Below are 26,508 nucleotides of genomic sequence, written 5' to 3'. Positions count from 1 at the left end.
CGTCGTCGTGCTGTTGCCGAGGCGACACAAGTTTTACAGTGGACGGACGGTAATGTTAGAGTTGTTGTTGTTTTCTTTAGCTTGAAATAATCCCAGACTTTGGACACTTTTTTCTTCGTCCCTCGCTGTTTCCTCCCTCAGAATCAGAAGAATCCGAATCAGAGCTTTACTGCCAAGTAGTGTTTTACACATCCGAGTAATTTGCTGCGGTGCTACACGCAGACAAACATGCTGTCGACATAAATAAATGTAGAAACATATAAATATGGAATGGAAGAACAACGTTACAGATATATACATACTCTCTCCCTCCACTTTGCAAACAGCGGCATCATAATCACGTTGTGTTCACAGCATAAGCGTGATGTGCGACTAATAATGTGAAACACTGTGGTGTAAAGTTACATGGATGCATTTTAGTAATCGAATTAATCGATGAATCGTTACAGCACAATATTGTAAATTTCAAGTAGTGAGTAACAACTTCAGGTTTGTCAGCAGCAGGTGTAGAAAATGAAGCGATAACACATTTCTACATTGACACCTTGTTATATATTTATTTATATATATATATATATATATATATTAGTGTGTGTGTGTATATATATGTGTGTGTATATATAACTCTGTTGTTTGTTTTTTGGGCATTTCTAATTGTTAAAATAGTTGCAGGTTAATCTTCTGATGAGCAACTGATCAGATAATTGACTATCTGTTGAAGCTCTAGTACAAACACATTTAATTTAAATGGTGTAACTACAAACTCGGGCCTGTAGTTAAAGTAAATTTTCCTTTAAATGACTCTGCTGTAATCTTATCGTCTGGATCATCTTTCTGTCTGGCCGTTGATCCACCGTGTTTTTCTGCAGCAGGTTCATATTGTTACAGACCTGTTCCTGGTGTGTCTTTAAACATTAGCTGGTGTGTTTAAATGTCACGGGGCCGGACAGGAAGGATGGGCTAAACTACCAAAATAAGGCCCACCTGGCTCTGAGGAAATGGAATTTTCCGGCCGGGGGTTGCTCTGGTTTTATCTTCCTTTTTTTGGGATGTAGTTTCCATTATTTTTCTACATCTGTTGCGTTTAGATTTAACAGAAGGTGCATCAGACATGTTCACTGACCCTCTGTGAAGCTGAGCGCTGCAGAGGAAGTGCCCGTTTGCTTTTCTCTGGGTCGCTGTTCAGAGTTTGAAGTTCACTCTGGCTAATGAGTACCTATGTTTCCTAGCTTTGGTGTTGAAATGCCCCGAAATCAGCGCCAAGCTGGTCCTGCTGAAGTGTCTCAACTTCCAGAACATTTAATCTTTCCATCCATCTTTACTTTGAGTTTCTACCTCCTGACTGAAGATTTGCACCTCGGTTTGCTCTTAAAGAGCTAAAAGGTGCAGCTGACCTCAGCTTTTTGTAAAACAGCCCTGCAGGTGATCCAGAAAAAAGTCATTTAATAATAAAGGCGGGACAGGCCAGTGTCTGCGGCGAGTTGGTGTCTGTAGTAACGGCGGGACAGTAGAGCGTCCGCTTTGTGCCATATTCCCAAAGCTGAACTATTCAGATCATCTGAAGAATTAAGGGATGGATGGATGAGTAAATAAAGATTTAATTTGCAGAAAAACAACTCGCCACTCTGTCTCTCTCTCTCTCTCACACACACAAACACAGAGCTGGGTATAAACAGTAATTCCCAGCAGGCACCGAGCTCTCACTTCTTGTCCAGGCATGAAGTCGCAGCATCGCGTCACGTTCAGGTGACGCAGTCTGCTGCCGCAGGGGGTTTTGTCTGAGCTGCCGTCCCAGCTGACCGTCCGGCTGCAGGTGGATCAGCGTTAAAGCGTGTCTGCGTGCAGCCGGCTGTTTTCCTGCAGAGCTTTACTCCCTTTGTTTCCACACCACGCCGGCGGCGAGGAGCGTGGATCAGAAGCCGGCGGCTGGTTCCTGTGCTGCTGCTTGTGCAGAGATTAAAATCAGCCGGTCTCTTCTAGTTTACGCCCAGCTGGAGATTTTAACTTCCAACTAGAGAAATTAAGTTTATTTATTTTATTTCATAGAAACTGAATCTGTTTTGGGCTTCAATGTCAACCTCAAACGTATCTTTTGTCATTTTTCTACTGACCTGACATCTTGTTATATCTGGGCACCTTCTCCCAAAGTCTTCATATAGGCAGGTCCCGCCGCTCGATCAGGGACGGAGACGAAGCTGCACCGTCACTGGTCACCTGGTCACCTGGTCAGATCTGATTAAAACTTTCCCCCACAGGTTGCACTTCTGCTGCTACGCTGGTGACCGTCTGTGTTTTCATCGAACGTATATACGTAGAATATAAAGAAGTTAGCAGGTGGTGAAGCTGCACCTGCAGTCCCGCAGGTCCTCAGGCTGTTTGCTGATGAGCCTTTGTCACCTCAGCAGGAAGTGGAGTTCACACCCTGCCTTCATGTTTCTCATTATTGCTGAATGAGGACGTGATCTTTAGACAAGTGCAACCAGGTCGAGATGTCCTGTTGCCAAACGTGGGAAACTACAGACCTGCAGCTCAGGTTCTTCCTTTGCTTGTTTGCATCCTGTGGGTGAAATGTAAAGCTGATATTTGCATGGCTAAACTGACACAACAATGGCAATGCAAAACTGAAACAGAAATATTTTTGTAGAACGTCTGGATCCTAAGTTATCAGAGAAAAAAAGCTCAGTAAACTTTTGCAGCAAGCTCGCCTCGCCGCCGCTCTGTGCTGCCAAACCGCATTGGAGAAACGCTGATTTTTAACATGAACCTGCTTTATTCAGTGTTTCTACCCGTTTTAATTTCCTGCTCGGTTTGTTTTGGAGACGGGTCGATGAAGTCAGTGGCGTAGACAACAGCTCCCATGATCCTTTGCTACTTCACGATATTGTATCAGTAGCAGTGCATTTAAACAAACATATGATGGCAGTTTTGGCTAAATTGAGCCGCTGACGTATGAAATCGGGTAAAATAACTGATTGAACAAAAGTAAATTCTTTGACATTTGTCAACATCCGAGGCTGTGGGGGACGTTTCTTACAGTTTGAACCAAACCTGAAGCGACATCCCTCTGAAGATGAGTTTGCATGTTGTGAATCTGAAAACAGCTATCACATGCCTTTTAGGGCCCAAACCGGAGCCACAAAAACCTGTAAATCAGTTTTAATTTGTGCTTTGAAGTCATCTAAATATAACCGTGGCGTGCAGAGGATCGGGCTCTGCCAGGAAGCAGTCATCAGCTGGAGCTGCTGCTGTAAACAGTTTACAGGCTGTAAACAGTGAAAGCGGCCAACGTTTCCAGCTCTGGTTTGTTCCAGCAGAGCTCAGATGTTTGAGTTCCTCCCGAACGTCTCGGCTTCAAACCAGAGACGCGAGGAGGAGGAAGAACCGCTGCATTTGTAACTTCCTGTTTGTGTGGGGTGGCTGCTGTTGAAGGATGTGACCATTTCACACCAAAGGCTGAGAACCTCGACGGCCCGGGCGTGTTTGCGCTCTGATGAAGCTGCTTCAGTTCAGACGTTCCCGCGCGATCCTGCGCGTTAGGATCAGAGCTGCGATCGGGGTTATTAAGTCTGAAGAGTTTAAAATGTACGTGGAAGCGCCGCACGTAATCCTGCCGGAGCCGCCGCTAGAGGACGTGATGAAGACCATGGCGTGCGATAGACCGTCAGGGCTGTGACAGCTACAGAATAACTACAAGGAAACAACAACTGTGATTGGTCCGTTGGGTTACCTAGATGTAACCCCAGTTCTGAATTAAATCTGATTATTGTATAGAAGTCTGTGAGAAAATGTTTCTACTTCTTTTATTTTTAAATAACTGTTTTTATCAATGGAGTCTGGCGGCTTTGACGAGAGCGATATAATGACTGTTTCTGGTTAAACAAAATGGATCTTACCCTTTTTTAAAAAGCTCTCTCTCTCTGTAGGGATCCTTCCCATCATGCTGTCAGACACTCGTGAAAACAACCTCAGCCTGTCGGCGGCAAACACAAGCTCTTTTAGTGGCGGAAGAAGATTATTTTAGTAATCGGGTTTTCTACAGATTATTCCATCGATTCGAGTAATCGGATAGGAGCTCCTTTCGCTTGGCGCCGCCGGGATCAGCTGTGTTACTCGGATGTCGGTGCAAAGACTGCACGCTCTCTGCTCAGATGCTGGAGCCGTGGTGCTGTTTTCTGTTAGCTTAAAGGTCCTTCCTGCCTTTAAAGCAGGATGTTGCTCATCCTGAACTGATGCGGATTATATTTGTCAAATATAATGTTGTGCAAACTGTTGCGTAGTTTAATTTATAACAAACCATTTAATGAACTCTTCTAATTGTTTGTGTTTCTTAATAATTAAAGTGTAGATGTGGTGCAGTAGACGTATAACGTTTTATGTCTATTACTTACTGGATGTTTGCGAGTTTGAAAATGTAAATAGACAACAGCCTTCAACACTCTTCAAACCACAGTGGAACATTTCATTAACAGGAAGTTATTAAACTTGTCATTTTGGCGCCGCGGGGACGCAACACCAGTTCGCAGCTTCGCCCAGTCCTCTACCACGCAGCAAGATACGAACTATTAAACATATTTACAGGCGTTTACTTCAAAAAAAAATGCTGTTTTTTTCTGGTGAACTTATAAATAATAATGTTTTCAGGCCTCCACTCTAACCCCATTAAACCTCTGTGGTGACATCCCATAATACCCCAGGTGCATGTACATACATACAGGCCCTCTAAAACCACTTCCCCCCCCCCCCGCAGCTTCCTGCTGTGTCGAAATAAACAGTGACACATTTCCCCGGATGATTTCAACAAAAGATTCTCACTTCTGGACCTCTTCTTTGGCATTTTCACTCCTCGGCTCACAAACGTCTGAAACATCTTCACAAGTATTTTGTTGACGTATTAATAAACAAGATGACTAACATGAGTGTCTTTGTTTTTCTTCCTCTGTCGTCCCTCTTCTTCCTCTTTCCAAACCTCTCAGAGTTTTCAAGAAGTCGAGCCCCAACTGTAAGGTGAGTCAGCCGGTTTGTGTGTTCTGCAACAGTGTTTTAGGAAATATAAAGAGCACGAGGGACGACAGACTGTTTACTTAAAAACAAAACACAATGAAGTACTAACAGAGAAAGGTGCTTTACTATCTATGGAATGTTATTTATGCCAATATTAAATAAATGCTGTACGGCTCAGAAATACCAGTCAGAAGTTTTACAACACCCCCATGTTTGTTAAAAACAGCGACGTTTTCAAATATAAAATAAAAAATGAAATTACAGTAGAATGATTTAACGAAAATTAACTTGAAAAATGAACCTCAAGCCCGTGTTTGTGATCCTCAGTTTAAAATGAAATATGTTTATACTACAGCTTTATTAGTCAAGTATCTCGTTATTTGCTCAACAGAAAAGTAAAACCTGAAACTATTTTAATAATTATTCATCACTTCTCAAAACAAATGTGCGAAACTCTCTGGTTCCATCTTCTTAAAGTGTTTCAGCTTTGATTCCTCTTGTAGTAAACAGAACGTCTTTTGAGTTTTGGGACTGTTAGTTAATAAAAACAAACAAATTTAAATATATAACTTACATTACCGGTCAAAGGTTTTAGATCCAGCTCCGTGTTTGTAGTTCTTCTGTAAATCTAAGTAGTTCAAGTCCAGTGAAAAACCATAAATGGTACAAAAGTAAAGTTAAAAACAGTGTCTCCGTCACCAAAACAGAGATTTTCAGAGCTAAAATTAACAATTAAATTAAGTGATTTGTTCATTATTTCACCATAGGATCAACTGCTGACCGGCTGCTCTGTCTGCCTTCATTAATATTATATATATTAAATATAATATAGTCCAAATAAAGCTGCTGAGGTGTATTAACAGGCTGTTCTAAGGTGTTTACTGTATGAATAATTTACTTCCACTGCTGCAGAATAATCAAAGAAGGTAAAAAGACAAAGTTTTTATGTCAGTAAAACAGAGGAAAATTGTAAATTTCAGAGATGATCAATAAATCAGTAAAAAGGTACCAACTAAAACTTATTCTGCAGCAGGTGAAGTTTGTAGTTTCCATTTACACAACAAAGCAGACAATTATGTAGGTTGTAGGTATGTATGTAGGTACAGGAAGAAAGTATTTTGCTTTGTTTACAAAGAATAAAAAAATAAAAACTGTTGTGCCGTGCTGCTTCGGTCTGAATCTCTGAGATAACCAGCCGCCCTAATTTAAATATTTATATATATGGAAATAAGGAAATAAAAAGGAGTAAAAGAAGTGAAGTTAAAAAAGTACAATGTGTACAAATACTCATTTGAAGGACACATTTTTGTACCAAGTTTGGGGGAAGGTGCTGAAATAAGTCGGGCGTCGTCGTCTGAAGCTCACATACTTTTATTAATCAGTAGGAACGTTGACTGAAGAGAAATAAATACTGTAAGTAAGTCAAACGGCTGACGCTGTGATTGGTCTGTGCAGGTCACGGTTTACCTGGGAAAGCGAGACTTTGTGGATCACCTGGACCACGTGGACCCAGTAGGTGAGTCAGCACATCTGGAGGTCTGTATATTAATATTTCCCAAAGTTATGGAAGTCCTGGAAAAGGTTATGGAAGTACGAAAGTTTATAAATCTCATCAAACCTTGTGTATTTATAAACGATGACTTAAACTCATTTAATTATTTAGCTAATTTCTGCAGCAATGTGAGGATTTAAGTTGGAGCTACGGTCAGACTTTATGAACGAGTTACCGTGTGAGGCGTCTGCTGAAACGGGGATTTCCAGGTGTGTCGGCAGACCTGAGCAGGTGAACTTCAGCCTGCGGGGTTTGTGGCTGGAGCATCTGCCCTTTTAAAACGCAGCAGAAACAAGGCGAGTGAACTTTGTGATGACACAGCGTTTTCTCTTCCTTGCCGCTGACAGATGGAGTGATCCTCGTCGACCCCGAGTACCTGAAGGACAGGAAAGGTAGGCCAGCTTCCTCCTGAACTCTCTACGTCAAAGTTCTTTTAAACAGGCGACTCGCCGATAGCCGGTTTGACGTCATCGATGTACCCGGGTTCTCTTAGATCGTCTCTTTAGTCTCTTTCTGACTCGGTGACGTAAATTAACACGAGCTGACTCAGCAGTTTAAAACAAGACTCGCTGACTGAAGATGTTGGCCTCAAAGGGTAACCTCAGTTGTATGTTCAGTTTCTCAGTGTTTTTGTGACTAATTGGGTCAATGTCTTCTGTAATTGGTCCAGTATTGAGCTCACGCGCTGCAGTCGACAGGCTCAGATTGTTTTTACAAGTGTCTGACAGCATGATGGGAACGATCCCTACAGAGAGAGGCCTTTTGTTTAAAGAGTAAGATCCTTTTGGTTTCACCAGAAACAGTCGCTATATTGCTTTCGTCAAAGCCGCCAGACTCCATTGATCAAAACAGAAGTTTTACCTCTGTGTGTTACAGCTGCCTTGATCGGGTTTGTTGGTGTTACTGTGTGACTTTGGTGTTTTTAACCCTTTTAAAACGCACAAAAACAACAAAGTCACACATTAACAGGAACTAACCATCCGACTGAGGCAGCGGTAGACCAGCAACTCCAGTATTCTGTGACGTAAAATGACAAATGTTTTTATCAGTGGAGTCTGGTGGTTTTGATGAGAGCGATAAAGCAACTGCTTCTGGTGAAACCAAAAGGATCTTACTCTTTAAACAAAGGCCTCTCTCTGTAGGGATCCTTGCCATCATGCTGTCAGACACTTGTAAAAACAATCTGAGCCTGTCGGCGGCAAAAACAAGCTCTTCATTGGACGCACTTTGGCGGAGGTTGCAGCTCTTTTTTCGCTGCTGCCGTCTTCAGTGTCCACAACCAATAATGTTGTCCCTGTAAGTCACACGGACACACAAAAAGTTGAATTCAGCCTTTAACCTGAGGTCTAAGTGAAATCACACTTAGTCAGAAATAAGGTCAACGCGTTGCTTTAGATGCACGAAGAGGTGTTATCGGTAGAAGGACGAGCGCTCGGCCGAGTCAGGACCAGGGTTAATGAACAACACAGAGCAGAAGAGACTAAATATGTGCAGGAAGTCCGACACCTTCTCAGCTCAGCAGCGTCTGTGGTTCAGGTTTGATACAGAGTGAAATAAACACAGGATGTGTATTTTTATCTAAGAGATGTATTTTTTCCCACCAAACAAACCACCTAAAAGATTACATATCTTTCCATTCATGGTGTCATGACTTTGTTTAGTCTTTAGACTGTTAGATAAATTCTTATTATTTTAAAATAATTTGATAGAAACGCAAAGACCCAGGAGACATTTTAGATTTCCGAGCCACTCATTCTGCTTGTACCTTCCTCCCTGCAGTCTTCGTCACGCTGACCTGTGCGTTTCGTTATGGCCGCGAGGACCTGGACGTGCTGGGTCTGTCTTTCAGGAAGGATCTGTACATCTCCACCTTCCAGGTAAGACCTGCACACCTCAGGGGAAAGTACACTTTCTACTCCACTGCATCGCACAGGGAAGTCTTGTACTTTTTACTGCACCACAAATACTGAAACGCCTTTTCAGGCGAGGGGCGATTGACGCGCCTAGTAATTGATTTTCAATTAACTTTTATCTACATGACGCACAGAGCATCGCCGGACGAGAGACTAGTGTTGCTTTCGTCAGACGAAACTAAAGGAATCATATTCGTCAACGACCTTTGTTCCTCTGACGAAGACCAGACGGCGACAGTGACTATATTATTGTGCAGTATCGGTGACGAGACTAATTATTATAATAATAATCATAATTAATCATTTTAAAAGCAAAATAATAATAATTTATTAAAACACGGATATTTTAAAAGCTGAATTGAGACCATTTTCTCAAAGACTTCAGATAAGAAGGCCAAATCAGGAGCAGGTCTAAAATTTTCCAACGAGTTTCTATCCAGATTTGGTTTCTTCAGCAACGGTTCAACCACTGCAGATTTGAAGCAAGCCGGAAAATCTCCTGTGGAGAGCGAAAGGTTTAAAACGGCTAAAAACATACAATCCTAGTGTTGGCCGTAGTTCTTTAACAACCCGGGCAGGCAGGGGATCCAGAGAGCAAGCGGTTCCTCTTGCAGTCGCAACAGTTTTAGTTAACTCGGCCAAAGAAATCGGCTCAAACTCGGAGTGGTCCTGTAGAAAATGGTCGTGTGACAGCGCAGTCTAATCCCCCAACATCTGACTGGCGTATCGTAGTTCGGACGTCCTCAACTCCCTCATAAAAATACATCATAAAATCATGTGCTGACAAATTGGTACTACTTAGTGGCTGCTGACACTGTGCAAGTCCATCAGCAGTGTCAGATACGAGCTGCAGCAGCCATCCTAGACTGACAGGCGGTCAGACTGTCATCATTTAGCTGCGGTAACTTCCGTGTCTTAGCTGGAGCCACCCACTCTGTCGGCTGTCTGCGAGACAGTCCACGGTAAAAACTGGATCCATCACATCTGGTAGTTTCAGATTAAGGCTGATATATCGAGATAACCTTGTCTTCTGCACCGTTTTCACCGTACTAAATGAATTAGGGACTGACATGTCAAATAATATCAGCCAGTGATCTGAAATTGATAAAGCACTGATATTATTAACCGACACAGACAAACCAGAGCTTAAAACTAGATCTAATGTATGTCCACGCTGGTGTGTAGGTGCACACACACATTGTGTGAAACTTAAAGACTCTGTGACATTGAAGAAGTCTTTAACCAATGGCTTATCATCACAACAAATACGGATATTAAAATCACCAACAATTAAAATCCTCTCATACGGCTAAATAAATAACTAGCTAAAAAGTCCGTAAAGTCAGAAATAAAGTTATCATGGCACTTCGGAGGCCGATAGACTGCAGCGATCAAAACCACAGAAGGTTTATTTATAGTAAAAAGCTGCGATTCAAAACTAGAATAAGGATCACAGTTTAAATTCTGTTTGCATTTAAAAATGTCCTTTAAAAAGTGAGACAACCCTCCCTCCTCTTCCAGAAAGTCTCACAGTGCTGAAAAAGCTGATGTCAGGGGGACAAAGTCCCATCAGTGGCGAATCATCACCCTCACGCATCCGCGTCTCTGTCTGAACGTAAAATCTAGAGCTGGGAATTTAAAAAATGTCTCGTTAGACAATAACTGGACATCCAAAAGTTACCTTTATTCCTTCATCGACCGGCGACGTAATGCATGCAGGTAATCCACACACACAGATCGTTATAGCAAGTAGGCCTGCCAACAGTCGGGTCCATGTAAGTCCTTCTCAGCCACGCATTTAACTTAACCGCGAGCACGCCGACGTTCCTCTGGTACCAGAACCAGGAAGAGGGAAGGATTTGCACCATGTCCACCCTCCACGAGTGAAAGCCTCTCAAAAGACGCTCACAAACCAGTGATGATTTAGTGTTCTTAACGAGCAGAGACGCCACCAGAGGCAGAACAGATGGCACAAACAATGACGACGGGACAAAAACAGGAGCAGAGAAACGGCGAGCCAAGACAGTCGGCGCCGTCTCTCGTTAATTTCTCAGTTTTAAAGTAACTAAGAAAACATGAAACGTTCGATTGTACTGTGTAACGTTACGTTGGCGTGACAGCAGAAATGTTTAGATAATTCAGATTATAATTTCATTTTTGGGCCAAAAATGTTATCACGATAAAAACATTTCATATCATTCGATATTGCTAATGATACGTGTCAAATCATTATTTCTTTCAAGTTTTAAGGCTGGTTTGTGCTCCTGAATGTAAATTTATGTGGTTAAACGTTTCTTCACGCTCAGAATGTGACAGAACACTTGATGCCAAACAGTGGAGAACTTAACAAATCAGAACTATTGTGACAAAATCTTTTTCAATAAATAAGTTTTTTCAGTCCCTTTTTTCCTCAAAAAAATGTATATTTTAATAGACAAATTAAGTGCTAATTAATTTGTAATTCAAATGAATTAAAGTTATTAAGGAAAATTATATTGCGATAATTATCTTTATTGTTTTACTGGCCAGCCCTAACTAGTATTTCGCTTCACGTGCACAGCGGTCGTGCTGAAACCATTTCCACTTCACAGAGCAGCAGGTTGATGGGTCGCTCTCTAAAATACTCCCCATCTTTAGACGGTGGGAGGCGAGGTGTTGTCCCTGCTCACACCGGGTGCAGCGACGCATCTTATGTGAATCGGCGTATATTCGTAATCGGCTGCGTCGATGAATCACCCAGCTCCTAAATATCTGTGTTTGTTAATTTGTTAATAACGTGTTGAGCTTCGGAGCGTTATTTGGACCTAACGAGCGCTGTGAAGGCGTCACTTTGGGCTCTGGGTAACTGTGACGGCAGAATCTTTACAAACCAAACAGTGATGGAGGAAATAATCAGCAGGTTGATCCAGAATGAACAGAATCATCAGCTGCAGTCTGAAACTGGACAGATCTGAATGAGCTGCAGCAGCAACATCATCCTGCTTTACAATAATGAGGAGGAATAATAACCTGATGGTAGCCATCTGTCACTGAGTACTTTTACTTTAGACTGCTTCAGCAGTTCATTATCCTGATACATAATTAATTAACACTCTACTTACTACTGTGAGTGTGTGTATGTCTGAGAACTGTGAAGTTAACGTGTCCTCCCCTCTCAGGCCTTCCCTCCGGTGCCTGAGGAGCGGAAACCCAACAGCCGGCTGCAGGAGAGGCTGCTGAAGAAACTCGGCCAGCATGCGCATCCCTTCTACTTCACTGTGAGTCCCTGCGAACACGCCTGCCTTCTCTTCACAGGGTCGGACGAGCTCAGGAACTTCACCTGCATTCACCACCACAGGAACCAGGGTCTACCGCTAAGCTGCGTTTCCACCAAAAGTACCCGGGACTTTTCCGTCCCCAGGTCTATTTCTGAGGAACTAAAAGGTTCCTTCAGGCCTCTGTTGTGTGTTTCCACCGCGGTCTAAAGACCTGCGAAGTTCAGGCAGATTAACCAGCTGGCGTACGATAAAGTTTGTTACAGATTTAATAACAAACTGGATAAAAGCATCAAGTTCTTAAAATAACTCCAGCTCAGAGAAAGAAACACAAAAATAAAATGGCGACAGTTTGGAAGGTTATTAAAACATTTCCAGCCGACAGGAGCAGCAGGTCAGCTGCAGCGTCACGTCTGTGTCGCCTGAGCGTCGGAGGAACGGGATGTTTAACGTGCTTTATTAAAACCTCCTGACTGATGAACACTTCAAACAACCACTCAGGACCCAGTATTTAGCTTCACTCCATCAGCTGTTCGCTGTAAACACACCGCTGCACGCCGGCTGCTGTTTCCCAGCAACACATTTAATGGCGACGTTCGATCTCAGGCGACGTCGGCGAGACTCGTGCGGCTCTCTGACTGCTGGTTGTGATTTATTGGTTTGCAAACAACAGAAGAGCAGTCGTAGAAAAACAGCCGCCATCCTCCAGTTAAAGCCAGTAGCCTCTACTCGCACATTCAGAAGTTCACTGCAAGGCAAGCCCCGCCCCCCCCAAAGTACCAGTACTTTAGGAAAGTACTACCCCCCGAGCAGGGACTCTTTGGGGACCCTAGAACTAAATGCAGACCCTGGTCCCTCCGGTGGAAACGCATTGAGTTCCTCCAAAGGTTCCTCCTGGGTTTAGTTTGTTGGGTGGACACGTAGCTTTAGCTCCTCGCCCCCCCAAAGCGTCCCTAAACCTTGGGGTGGACCGTTCTGACACTGGTTAGATTAATTTACCTGAGTTCTTCAGATGGAAACGCAGACGGGGAGTGCTCACAAACGTTCCTCTGGTTCTGTAGTTCCTGGAAGTGTTTGGTCGGAGAGCGTTATTAAATACAATAAGCATCAAACACTCAGCAGATTGTCTCCTTTTGCTCTGAATGTCTCCTTTCAGCCACACACAGCTGTGTTTCCTCGTGCATGTCAGCAACAGGAATTTACAGAAAGGGACTTTTAGTTCCTGGAAGTATTTGACTGTAAACTGGTGTGTGATGGGTTTGTATTCACAACGCTTCCTCGTGCTCAGAGTTGTTTTTCTGACTAACTCCTCCAGAGTTTCTTCCCTTTAAGATTAAAGGCTTGTGCCCCCCCCCCCCGGACTGATGCTAAGCTAAAAGAGCTGTTCGGAGCACGGACGAGGACTTTATAAAGAAAGCTTCACGGTGAAGCTGCAAGAAGAAGAACGTCTAAAACTCCAAGTCAGTCTGCTGTAAGCTGGAGTCCTGTGTGCTGCCGACCAGTGATCGGTTAACACCATCAGCTCGACCTCGCAGCTGCAGGTTTCAGTCCGTCTGGATCTGCAGCAGCTCAAGAGGAAGAGCATCGCTGAGCCTCCGCTGGTCGCTGATAAATCCGCTTCCTCTGGCCTCGTTCTCTAGTTGAATCCCATTCACAAAGTCCGATCCAAAGGTCGAGAAGAGCATCAAGTAGTTTAGATCACACCAGACGCTCCGCTGTCTTTTATCAGAGTTTGCAGAGTTGCGGCGTTCTGCTTTAATATTTGTGTGGTTTGGACTGGTGGCTGCTGGGAGTTTTGGGGTAAAGGTCGGCGCTCTGTGAGGAGCTTTGTGTGCGAGTATCGCCCCTTGGCGTTCAGAGTACGTGGCATTGAAATGTGAATTAAGGGGGAATGTTCATGAACTCTGTGGCGTTAACAAAGTGTTTTTCTTCTCTGCTGATTCAGATTCCTCAGAACCTCCCCTGTTCAGTCACTTTACAGCCCGGCCCAGAGGACACCGGGAAGGTAAGTTCACATGTAATCTAGGGCTGGACGATTAATTCAATTTTTGTTTTCCATTACGATTATAAAAACAAGATAATCGAGATAAAACGACCTGTCTTGGGATGGGTTAAAAGGGCCTTCTAGACAGAGGGCCTCAGCCTTACTTCAGTGAAAAATATGAACGGTAGTCAACAGCTGAATGTCTCAACTACACACATGACGATGGTCAATTTAAAATGAGCATTTAAAAGTCAAGAAAGTCGCAGTTTGATGTAAAACTGTTGAAGTATACGACTGTGAAAATACATAATTACAAAGACCACAAACCCAGAAGTCACTGCAGCTAACGCTAACGTTACTGCAGCTAACGCTAACGTTACTGCAGCTAACGCTACTGCAGCTAACGCTAACGTTACTGCAGCTAACGTTACTGCAGCTAACGCTACTGCAGCTAACGCTAACGTTACTGCAGCTAACGTTACTGCAGCTAACGCTACTGCAGCTAACGCTAACGTTACTGCAGCTAACGCTACTGCAGCTAACGCTACTGCAGCTAACGCTAACGCTACTGCAGCTAACGCTAACGCTACTGCTGCTAACGCTACTGCTGCTAACGCTACTGCTGCTAACGCTACTGCTGCTAACGCTAACGTTACTGCAGCTAACGCTACTGCAGCTAACGCTAACGCTACTGCAGCTAACGTTACTGCTGCTAACGCTACTGCTGCTAACGCTACTGCTGCTAACGCTAACGTTACTGCAGCTAACGTTACTGCAGCTAACGCTAACGTTACTGCAGCTAACGCTAACGCTACTGCTGCTAACGCTACTGCAGCTAACGCTACTGCTGCTAACGCTAACGTTACTGCAGCTAACGTCAAAGAACTTACATGAGAGGATGATGTGAGCCGTTGGATTAAACACATCAGGTGAGATGTATTTCAGCGTGGAACATAGCTACGTTACCTGCTTTAGTGTTTTAGGACAAACGTTAACTTTCTTGACGGATAAAATTATCTTTTAAATTGACAAACATCACGTGTGTAATTCAGGGCTCAGTCGAAACGGGATCAAAAAATAAGTTGTCTCTCGTCGTTGACCAGGTCCCATGAGTCGGAAGCGAGTGACTCTCGCTGCGTTCACACTGAGAACGAAGTTAATATTCGCCTCGCTGAACTCGCGCGAGTTTGTCATTGCACCGCAGGTCCTCTCCAAACAACGCTCCGAAGCCGCCGGTGACGTTTGGACAATCTCACCGCTGACTGGCTTTCGAAACATCGCGTCAAGCGAATTTCTCACCAAAGTTGAAAAATTTGAACTCGCGCAAACCAGCCAATGTCACGACACCTGAGCAGGTATAAGAATGACCTGTCAGCAGCTGCTTTCTGTGCTGAATGAACGTGTCTCTTCTCTCTCTGCAGGCCTGCGGCGTTGACTTTGAGATCAGAGCTTTCTGTGCCAAGTCAATAGAAGAGAAGATTCACAAGAGGTGAGTTCACACCTGCAGGTTTGTAAGGTTTCTGAGGGTTCAGAGCTGATCTACCGAGGGTCGAGCACCGTGAACAGCTCTCTGCAGCGCCACGAGACTTTGTGCCGTTCACCGAACCCAAAGCCCAAACTTACCTGGCTCTGATTTTCTTCATCGTATATGACAATAAATTGAATTTCTAAGGTTTTAGAGTGTTTTTTTTTTTTTTAATGTTCCATTAGGGCTGAGCGATATGGGCAAAAATTTAAAATTTCATATAACTGGATGTCGATTTAAAGACTTAAAACTCATTTTACATCCAACATTATACCATTGTAGATAAGTCATAAAATATGGAAAAGCATAACGGGTCTGCTTTAACGTTACTCGCTCGCTGCCCATTAATTACTTTTTGTGGTTCGTAACAAGAACGCAGATTGAGAAACAGTCTGGCGCTAATTACGTCAAATAAAAATGACCAATTTGCCAAGGTGGCGGGTAGGATTCCAACGTTTGGCCGCCAAACAGAAAATCCACCCACATTTGGCAGGTGGCGGGTGTTAAATCCCATCCCTGAAGTAGAGATGGGCCCAATCCCAATGTCCCCCCTGAGCCCTGAACCCTCACGGACTTTACTGACGTCTCTTAGAAAGTGATTGAGTTTAAGAGGCTGCAAGGGCTCAAAATGCTGTAAACAGGAACGGGAAAGCCCTTTGCCATTTTATCACGTTACCTTGATGACGCTGACACACGTTGAACACTGATTTTTAAGTCCTGCAGGCTCTCGCCCTGCAGAGTGGAGGAGAGGTGTCAATGTCAGTAGATATTTGTCAATAATCATTAATGCACTGTTGTTGGTCAAAACGGCATCATTAAGCAAAAACTAAAATAAATAGTTGAATAAACTCAGTGTGTAATAAGGTGGTTGCTTTCCTTAATCTTCAGTTAAGAAAACTTTCAACCACTTTAACATCAGCGTAGTTTAAGATGCCAGCGAGCGAGGAAATGATGTTGGGCCAGCGTTGGACAGGTGTATGTCTGTTTGCAGGAACTCTGTGCGTCTGGTGATCAGGAAGGTTCAGTACGCTCCAGAGAAGCCCGGTCCTCAGCCGATGGTGGAGACGACACGCAGCTTCCTGATGTCTGACAGATCTCTACACCTGGAGGCCTCTCTGGACAAGGAGGTACACGAACACACCCTTTCCTGGTGTCGGTCTTCGCCCTGTGATCAGCTGCCCAGCTGGTTTGTAACACCGCAGAAGTGCACGGCTGCAGACTGAAATCAAAAATCCATATCTCAAAATATTAGAATCAAGAATGGAAAATAAAGAAATGAAGTTGAAAAGTTGTGAATAAGGTTAATTAATGCACTACTGGATCAGTGCGCCGTGGCATGGAGGAGGTCCGCCTGTAGCCCTGGGAGGTCTTCAGCCCGTCGAGCTACGGCTGAAACGATTCACCGATTAATTCGATTACTAGAATGCTTCGTTTAATCCATGTAACTTTACAGCACAGTGTTTCGCAGGGACATTTATTACGGTCGCGCTGACGCTGTGAACACGACGTGATTATGATGGCGCTGTTTGCAAAGTGGAGGAAGAGAGAAGAAACGGTGAGCGACGAAGAAGAAAGTGTCCAAAGTCTGGGATTATTTCAAGCGAAAGAAAACAACAACTCTGTAACGTTACCGTCCGTCCACCGTAAAACGGCGCCTGATCAGGAAGCGGCCGGTGTTCTGCCAGCGGACCACAGACAAGCTAACAGCAACTTTAGCATTTAACTGAAATCATGACTGATTGTTGAGTTGAAGCCAAAGTAAGCCGCAGACCTCAGCTGAAAATGCGCGTTTGTTGTTCTCCGTGAGTTTGGGTTCTAACGTCACAGGACGGGTATCGCAACTCGGTACCTTTATGGTATCGAGTAGAACCGAAACGTCTCCAGTCAAACCAGAACTTCACTCGATACGTTTTGTAACCTGATCACGGCACAAAATGACCGTTTGTCTTGCAGCCAAACAACAAACAGAAAGAAAGAGAAGAGCAGCCTGCACCATAAACTGTATTTAAAAAAGGCTGCACGCGCTCAGTCCACGCTGATTTTAACAGCCGCTCACCTTCGACTGCGTCTCAGACACCTTCGTCACTGTTTATCAGCACGAGCTCGGCTTTCTCTTGGTTTCATCGTCTGGCATCATTTAACACGTCTCTGTTCCATCCGTTCCGTCACATCAGTTAAAGCTTTCGTGGCGCTGCAGCGATCAGCTGATTTTCCGGACGGAGCCTCCGGCTGCTTCTGGTGCAGCTGCTTTGATCGGCTGGACGTGCAGCCTCTTAGTGACTTGTTTAAACAGACCGACTAGTTTCATACTTGTGACTGTCGTCTCTTCAGAAGTTTGCGTCTCACCACTTTATGACACACGACGAATTTCTGAAAGGAACACCTATCAACGTGCCGACGCCAAGCAAAAGCACGTCTTAAACGTTGAAAAATCTGTAGAAGCTTCGAGTACTAAAACCATCGTTAGCTGCAGCCCTAAATCCAGCACAGTAACATCATAGTCAGCAAACCGGTCCCTAGTGGTTTTGGCTCTGTGGGCAGGTTCCGGGCTGGTTTGTAGCACCACTAACGTGCACAGCTGCAGACTGTGTGTGCATTTAAATCGAGTACTATGCTGCAGTAGACTTTTGAGGTACTACATTAAGGTAAATGTATTTTTACTGCACTCCTTTAATCTGACGGATCCCTCAGATTACTTTTCAAATTAAGATTTTACATGAAAAACGCTTTTAAATAAAACAAGGGGGGAGTTCACACCTACCTCCTTTAGCTCGAACTGAACTTGCAGGTGTGAAACCAAATGGATGTTTTTTAGCGGATGGTTTGGACTGTCAGACCGGTTACAGGAAGTTTGGTGGTTCCTGTGTAAACCAGAAACAAACAAAAGCGCTGAAACAAGGACACAATTATAAATCTCTCGTGACAGCTCGTCTTTGGAACTGGCCTCGAGTAGAGTTGGTGCTGCAGGTAGTAATAATAACAGTAAAGTGGCAGCGATATGCGTCTGTTCATCTCAACTCTAGTTTTATTCAAGATCAGCTTTATTTACCCCTGAGGGAAATTTTGTCTTCAGTATCGTGTAAGGCTGAAGTAACAAACTGTTTCTGAGACACTGATAAAAACCTGAGTAATTTTAAAACCACTGACTGATTTCTGAGCTCATAAATTAATGAACAATAGAACAAACACTGATAACCACATCCGCAAATTCTAAAAATCTCTCTTAAGATCAAGGATGTTAAAAATCGCTGGTAGTCAAAAGTAAACAACACTTGAAAACAAAGTGCTTGAAGCCAGCTTGTTTTGAGCAGATTGATGCAAAGTACAACAACAACAACAACAACAACAACAACAACAACAACAACAGATGTGAAGGATACAATTAATCAATCTCCAGAAGCTCAAGTCTTTTTATCACTTTTATTTATTTAGTGTTCTGTTGAGACGCGGTTGTGTTTCAGCTCAGCAGTTTACTGATTGAAGCAGGTTTGGATCCATTTCGTTGTCGTCAAAGCTCCCTGCAGAACTGAAAACGCGCTGATGTCGGACGCACGTGGGTTTACAAACTGATCAGTGTGAAATAAAGGGAGACGCAGCCCACATAGACGATGGCGGGAGGCAAGTCTTTTTAGTGCACTCGTATAACTGCAGTGTGAAACCAAACCGAAGGTATGAAAACATGAACTTCTCACATGTTTCAAATAATCAACGATCCAGAATCTGAAAACAGATTTCTGTTTTCTCCCATTAATCCTCTCACGACCCCTGAGATTTATCTGGTGAGCCTTTGAAGGGGCCCGACCCCTGGGTTGGGAACCACTGGACTAAACTAAGATTTACTAACATCCCGAATATACCGTGTTTTCCGCACTATAAGGCGCGCTGGATTATAAGGCGCGCTGTCAATGAATGGTCTATTTTCGAACTTTTTTCATATATAAAGCGCACCGGACTATAAGGCGCATTAAGAGAAACAAAACAGTGAGATAAGTCAGTCAAACTTTATTAAAAAACAGGTGCAGGTACACCGTGAACACGTCACCAGTTCATCACAGAGCACATGGAGACGAACAACCATTCACACGTACGGACAATTTACTGTCACCAATTCATGCAGATACAGGGATGTGTTCAACACGCGTTAAATCAAACGTTAGCGTATCACAAGAACTCTCAACATTGTTCAGTTATAACACGTAAAATACAACACAATACACTCACTTTTTCAGCTCATTCCTCGTCCACAAACCACTCAAATTCTTCATCTTCAGTGTCCGAGTGAAACAGTTGGGCGATCACGGCGTCCAGCATGCCCGGATCCCCCTCGTCATTATCCGAGTCAGTGTCGTTGCTGTTAGCTGGCGGTTCAGTGACGATTCCGGCCTTCGTGAAAGCTCGGACCACAGTTGAGACTGATTCCTTGGCCCAGGCGTCCACGATCCATTGGCCATCTCGCGTTGTTCCCGCGGAAACTCTGCGTGGTCTTCTTTACTTGGCGCAGGTCATCTTCTTGCTTCCTCCACTTCCGTACCATTGATTCATTAATGTTGAATTCTCTCGCTGCTGCTCTATTCCCGTGTTCTACTGCGTGAGTGATAGCCTTGAGTTTAAAGTCTGCGTTGTAAGCATGTCTCTTGATGGTGCCATTTTGGGGTCACACTGTAATATTATGGTGAAGCACAGTAGGCCTACTGTATGTATTACTCCGCGACGCTCATGAGTACGAGCGCCGTGTACCACACAAAATCGCTTCGCGGTCATTAAGCACAACTAGTCCATATATAGGGCGCTCCGGATTATAAGGCGCACTGTCGTTTTTTGAAAAAAATAAAGGCTTTTAAGTGCGCCTTATAGTCCGAAAAATACGGTAGAGTACTAACGTGTGTTACATGCTAAAATATTGCACGTGTAACTTTTAGTACCTGTAACGGGTGATTTCCTAAGAATTATTGCGTAGAAGACAACAGGAGCAAAGACAACATCTATATAAAGGACTTAAAACGAAAAGTCTAATAATGTCAGAATCAGATCAGTCACAGGAAACATTTTACTACACAGCTGTTAATACTTGTGTACTTACCCGCTCGGTCCTGCCTCTTTTGTTCTTCATGTTTGTCACAGACGGTTCACATCATGTAGTTTTTAAATTAACAGTATCTTTATGAAATAACGCTGATCAATGTCTTCTTTTCCCATGGTGCATTGTGTGTAGCTGTATTACCACGGAGAGCCCATCAGCGTCAACGTTCACGTCACCAACAACTCCACCAAGACCGTCAAGAGAGTCAAGATCTCCGGTACGTCTGTCTCTGCTCCTCCTGCTGATGTTTTTAGAAGTTTGAGTCACGTTTGGATTAAAACCTGACCTGATGTTTTTTGGTTTAAGCAGGTGCGCTAACCTTTTTGCTGTCTGTCTCCGCAGTGCGTCAGTATGCAGACATCTGCCTGTTCAGTACTGCCCAGTATAAATGTCCAGTGGCCCAGCAGGAGGCAGAGTAAGTCCCAGTTTCATGTTTTATGCCGGTTTCACAAAGAGCTCAGATTTTAATTTCCCATCGCGTTTCTCACGAATAAACACAACCTTCCATTACTACAGCTGCATGAACCCAAAATAAACATCTTGCTGTGATTTAGTTGCAATAAAGGGATCAAACTGATGCCGAAATAAAGACGACATGATGCTGATTTGTTAAAAATATTAAGCCACGCTTCGTCAGGTCTGTCTGCAAGATGACAAGCAAACAACTTTTAAAATGTTTGTTTTTTGAATGGAGTTCGGATCAATCAGGGCTGTGCAAACATCTTTAAAGTACAACGACAGCTGGAATCAAGTAACGCACATTTTCAGAACTTCTCCCAGCAGCCTCCTGTTGTGTCACTCTGCATAGATATGAAGTAGTCCCCGAGCTCTGGCAGCGACGGGAACAACAGTGGAAGTCGGAAACGCACGATAGCTCGCTGCTGAGAAACGCAAGTGAAGATAAATCCCATGTTTTAATCCCAAAAATTACAAGTAAAAAGTTAACTTATTAAAAGAAGTTAACTCTGAGCTTCTCTGGCCGTCAAACGGCTCCTAGATCAGAGCAGAATCCGGTCTGACTGCAGGTGTTTTAGTCCAAAGCTCTGATTCACCTATCGTGAATCTGCGTTTCGTGAATTTTACTCTCGAGTTGAAAAATTTTAATTTTCAATGAAGTGTTGCAGCGATTTTTCTCTGACTCTCGTCAGAGTCATTTTCCTCAGTCACATCCTCAATAAAACTGTATGGGCAAAGATGGCGGTTATCACGTCCCTCCCGTTAGAAAACCATACGCCTGCTTTTAACAGCCAAGTGGGAAACACATTTCAGCCAATCGTGTGGTTCCACTGACGTAAGCGTCTGTTTTACTTCTACTGCACATGCAAGTAAAACCGGTCGGGGAAAAACGTTTTTTAAACCTTATTTTGGGGCAAAGTTGTCAAACTCGCGATTTCTATCAGATTTTCCTGCTGATTCTGTTCATGTAGTTTCTATGTCCCGGTGAAAGTGCAGCTCTCTGCACGTTCATTCAGATAGGAGCCTGGTTTAGCTGCCAAGATGGCGGCCGAGTGGCAAGACTTGCCTAAAAGGACTTCGCTGTCGTCTCGTGTCTCACTCGTGTGTACCTCACTCGCACTGCTCATCTGATTGCACAGATTTGATTGGCTGAGTAGCATCACCTGAGGTGAACTAACCCGAACACGTGCAAGTGAGTTTCCAGGGCCGCTAAACCAGAGAGGCAAGACAACCGCGGCGGCTAAAATAGAAACGCTCCATTAAATTTTAATAATTCGCAATAATTTATCGGTACGGCTGCGTGTCCACAGACTGTTTACAAAAAGGTGGATGTAGCCACTGTGACGGCCGTCGCCAACCAATGGTTTAAACAAAAGATTAACTAAATTAAAGTGGATATAAACTAGTTTAAATTAATTAAAACCATGTTAAAAGGGGAAGAAAATAGCCAGAGCTTTTGGAAATGATAAACTGGTTTAAAGTGTTTTTAAAATTAGTTTTAACAAGAGAAAAATAGCTTTAAATTGGAGACAAATTGGTCCAAGTGGGTTCAAACTGGTTGAAATTGCTGTTTTTAAACTATAAGAGAGGGTTCAAACTGGTTTAAACCTATTGTAAATGGAAACTAAAGTTAAACTGGTTTCAGTCAGTTTTAAAAGTGTTGAAACCAAACAAACTGTTTTTAAATAGCTGGCTACTTCAATGCTACTTAAGTTTACTTTAGCGGGGTCAAACTAGTTTGATGTGGTTTAAACGTAAAAACATTTAGCGGGGTCAAACAGTTTGATGTGGTTTAAACGTAAAAACCGAGTAAACCGAGTGGGCGGGGTTTACCTGAACAGTTTGATTGACAGCGGCATGTCGTCTCCCCAGTGACCAGGTGTCGTCCAGCTCCACCTTCTGTAAGGTGTACACTCTGACCCCGACGCTCGACAAGAACAGAGAGAAGAGAGGACTCGCGCTGGACGGCAAGCTCAAACATGAAGACACCAACCTGGCCTCCTCCACCATGTAACACACACACACACACACACACAGGTGTGTCATACACAGGTGTGCGGGTGCAGTCACGTGACCACGACGCTCTGTTGTGTGTTTCAGTGTGAAGGACGTCACCAACAAGGAGGTTCTGGGGATCCTGGTGTCCTACAGAGTCAAAGTCAAGCTGGTGGTTTCACGTGGAGGGTACGAGACACACACACACACACTGGTGACATCACTTCCTGTCCCCTCAGCCTCGCTGTTTTGTCGATTTTAAACATTTGTGGCTGAGCTGCGCCCACGCGAGCTTTAAAGACGCTGGAAGTCCTAATTCTGTGTTACTTATACTTATCTCCTGGTTTTTAGACCGAAATCCATCAGTTTCTTTCGTCCTGTAAAATATGTAAAGTCATCTTGAAATCTGAGGTTACAGAAAGTTTAACTGCTTCCTGTGACGATCCTCGGCCCTGGCTTCACATTACTGGGGAAAAAGATTGTCGTGATTTATCTTTTGGTTATGCTGCAAACAGGATTAGTTTAATCAGGATTCATTTGAGGAGGATTTGTTTCAGAGTCAGAAGCAGCTTTATTGCCAAGTAGTGTTTTACACATACGAGGAATTTGCTTTGGTGATGAGTTGCAACAAAAATAAACACATAAATATAAACATAGTCGTAAATAAACGTAGAAATATATAAATATGAAATAAACAGATGCAAGTTAAAATAGAGAAGAATCTTTTACAGGATTTTTTAATCGGGATATTTTAAATCAGGATTTGTTCATTTAGAGCTGAAACTTTGTGACTTTAACCCCTTAAATAGTTTTTTCTTCTGACACAACAGAACTTAAACACTCAGCTGTGATTCATCTCTTTGAGCATTTTAAAGAACAGTCTCACAAAGTCCACCTAGTGGCTCCCGGAGCTTTCGCTAATCTCAGTCTTCATCAGCTGTTTGCCCAGTCGTCGTGGAATTATAGACTTTGAGTTGTCTTTATTTTTAGACTTGGACTAACCTCTTAACATTCCAGCGGCGTGCCCGCGGGCCGTCAGGTCCTGGCGGCAGCTTTCTGTATGTGCACACAGCTGCTATGTTAACTCCATACTCGTATGATCCACCGTTTGAAAGCTAAAATCCTCCTGATCGGACCGACGCAAACCATTTCAAGATACGATCACCACAGCGGGTCCAATCAGCGCTTCTGTCAGACCAGCCGGTACGATCAAAAGTGACGCGACTCCCCTATAAAGCCTCACGCTAACTTAATCCACCGATCGATTTATATTCCAACAGAAACGTTGTCAAAGGTCCAGACGATCCAATCCAGTAAAAACATTTAGTCCAGAACACATGATTCCATCAGGAAATCCACAGGGACTCACCGGCAGACGCAGCTCGTACGTCATTATAACCGGAATAACGCCGATTTGAATGTAAACAACTACGATAGCTTGTATTCAGATTAGCCGCTGAACTCTGACCTTTCGACTGACACCAAATCCGACCCAATAGGAGCTCACGTGTCCCTTTCACAGCCTTCAACAGCCAATGAGAGCCCGCGCTGTGAGGAAGGCCCGAGCCAACTGTAGCCAATTGCAAGCAACTGTGCCGATGACGGGCGCTTCCTGTAGCCAATAAAATTCTGAAAATAACGACATCCAGCTTTAAGTAGGAAGTTCATGATCTACCAGCAGAAACACGTCTGCGTGGAGCTGCCGGCTGATACGGAGCGACGCAGCAGCAGCCGCCTGCCGCCAGGGGGCGGGGCTGATTTAGGAAAAAAACGCTGAGACAGACGCTCAGAAAAACCTGTGGGAAACATTTTTCATGGTGTTGGTCTTAAATGTAAACTTGTTCTAGGTAAGGCTTTCTGCTGCGGCCTACAGTGTTTCCAGCTGTAGCTGCATTTGTTAGCAAACATTTTCAAGCGTTAACGTAAAATATATATTAATTTTAGTGTGTTTAAACTTCTATTAATGAATTCCAGTAGTTCTTACAGTGATTCTGACTCTCCAGAGTGTTTCTTTCAGAGACGCCTGAAACCAGGCAGAGAGTCCAGATGGTTCAAGAACCACATTCAGTTTACTTTGGATCTGCCTTGAAGAGGCGTTTAGCTACAGGAATGTTAGGAGGTTAAGGAAGTTTGTTTATCTACAACAGCAGTTTGATGAAGTTACACTGATCACAAAGTGTCAGTAGACTCTAAACGACGCTTCAAACCAGATTTAATCACTTTAAATTAAGAGAAAATGCACAGAAACACAAAGAGCTGGAGTTTGGTCTCACTTCAGTCCTGAGAGGAAAAGGCCTCTCAATTTGATCGAGGGATAAAAAATTAATCTGCAGTTTATCTGAAGTCAGAACTGCAGAAACATCAACAACAAACTTTAGGAAAATAACCAGCAGATTGATCAAAACTGAAAATAAAAGTTGCATAAACATTTGGTTTCTTTTTAAATTTGCTTTTAAGCTCAAACTAAATCCTGATCCGACCATCAGTGTTGGTGCAGCTCAGCCTCAACATCCTGTTTCGTCCTCTAACTTCCTGTAGTGTCCGTTAACGGCAGATCCGTCTGCTCGTTGCTGTAGTTGCTCCTCACTGTGCTTGCTCCCTCTGTAGGCTGTGAACCTGTTGACGCCTGCTTTTCATTTCATCTCCCCTCTTGTGTTTTTGGCTTTTTGTGCCCCCCCCCCCTGCAGGCTGCTGCGAGGCATGTTGATGAGGTAAATGTGTCTGATCTGAAGCCGGCGGCACACATGAAGCATGAAAACAGCCTGATTTAATCAAACCGGCCCTGTTTAATGATTTAAATCATGTTTCAACAGCAGATAAATGGCTTTAAATTGGAGGAGAACGTGATTAGAGTGGACGTTTCGATGTGTTTAAACCTCTGAGCCCTGAACCGGCTGTAAACAAGGGCTTTGTGTTGAGTGGTGGAGGGACATCAGGGCTCAGATTAGGGTCGACGAGAAGATATGTTAACACTGATGTGAAGAAATAATCAAAGCTGAAATATATGAAGGGGTATTAAACACTTAATTTCCTGCATTCTGGAGAAATTTTCTGCACTCATTTAAGGTGGAAATGTCTGTTTTTATATAAAAGGGAAACAAAATTCAGGTGACAATCCAAAATATGAAAGTATAATTAAATATAATGCAGCAATCAGCAGTTTGGCTTTTTAGCTTGAGATGCTTGTTTTGGACAATGCACATTTGTTTTTTTATATTTAAATTGCTTTTGCATGTTTTCTTAATCGTGTTTTCTTAACATTTCTCAAAGCGTTTTCATTTATTTTGTTTTTCAGAACATCTTTATTACGTTACGCTTTTAAAACAGTGACGCAGAGACAAAATCAGCCATTTCAAAAAATGATCAGGGCATCGCCAGGGCGACGCCTACAGCTGCAGCGTTGTATTCCTTCAGGTCAAAATGGCGTTCACAGAAAGAGCTTCTTGTTGACAGTGACGGGCTCAGAAGTCACTCGGGCGGCTTTAAGTCGCCCCCTGCTGGCCGCTAGAGAGGACGCAGGTTTAAGGCGCCCCCTGCTGGCTGCTAGAGAGGACGCAGGTTTAAGTCGCCCCCTGCTGGCCGCTAGAGAGGACGCAGGTTTAAGTCGCCCCCTGCTGGCCGCCAGAGAGGATGCAGGTTTAAGTCAGTCGCCCCCTGCTGGCCGCCAGAGAGGACGCAGGTTTAAGTCAGTCGCCCCCTGCTGGCCGCTAGAGAGGATGCAGGTTTAAGTCAGTCGCCCCCTGCTGGC

General features: G+C 43.7%; 1 protein-coding gene and 1 long non-coding RNA gene across 7 annotated transcripts in view; one reads left to right on the top strand and one right to left on the bottom strand.

Annotated features, from left to right (window-relative positions):
- LOC123962849 (arrestin red cell) overlaps window positions 1-26,508 on the top strand; it is a 43,260-nt gene that overhangs the window by 8,333 nt on the left and 8,419 nt on the right. For 2 of the 4 annotated variants that reach the window (XM_046039268.1, XM_046039267.1), the window contains exons 2-14: window positions 4,974-5,004; window positions 6,457-6,517; window positions 6,901-6,945; window positions 8,333-8,430; window positions 11,625-11,723; window positions 13,666-13,725; window positions 15,126-15,193; window positions 16,221-16,356; window positions 20,442-20,526; window positions 20,652-20,724; window positions 22,638-22,775; window positions 22,866-22,949; window positions 25,448-25,471. In XM_046039268.1, coding sequence (XP_045895224.1) covers window positions 4,974-5,004; window positions 6,457-6,517; window positions 6,901-6,945; window positions 8,333-8,430; window positions 11,625-11,723; window positions 13,666-13,725; window positions 15,126-15,193; window positions 16,221-16,356; window positions 20,442-20,526; window positions 20,652-20,724; window positions 22,638-22,775; window positions 22,866-22,949; window positions 25,448-25,471 — 1,002 coding nt within the window. The remainder of the gene's footprint in view (window positions 1-4,973; window positions 5,005-6,456; window positions 6,518-6,900; window positions 6,946-8,332; window positions 8,431-11,624; window positions 11,724-13,665; window positions 13,726-15,125; window positions 15,194-16,220; window positions 16,357-20,441; window positions 20,527-20,651; window positions 20,725-22,637; window positions 22,776-22,865; window positions 22,950-25,447; window positions 25,472-26,508) is intronic. The other 2 variants (XM_046039271.1, XM_046039270.1) reach the window with 1 other exon arrangement.
- Window positions 1,597-14,694, bottom strand: LOC123962850. Of its 3 annotated transcripts, none has more exons than XR_006823073.1 (3): window positions 14,595-14,694; window positions 2,112-2,557; window positions 1,597-2,011 (listed from the first exon to the last, which is right to left on the bottom strand). It is a non-coding gene; the product is annotated as an uncharacterized LOC123962850 (long non-coding RNA). The 3 variants fall into 3 exon arrangements; XR_006823071.1 differs by lacking the exon at window positions 14,595-14,694 and adding an exon at window positions 4,913-5,024; XR_006823072.1 differs by lacking the exon at window positions 14,595-14,694 and adding an exon at window positions 4,913-5,024 and having other exon boundaries at window positions 1,597-1,941.

Source organism: Micropterus dolomieu, linkage group LG23 (assembly GCF_021292245.1).
Source record: "Micropterus dolomieu isolate WLL.071019.BEF.003 ecotype Adirondacks linkage group LG23, ASM2129224v1, whole genome shotgun sequence".
NCBI classification, from domain to species: Eukaryota; Metazoa; Chordata; class Actinopteri; order Centrarchiformes; family Centrarchidae; genus Micropterus; species Micropterus dolomieu.
This window is presented reverse-complemented; position numbering and strand designations above follow the sequence as displayed.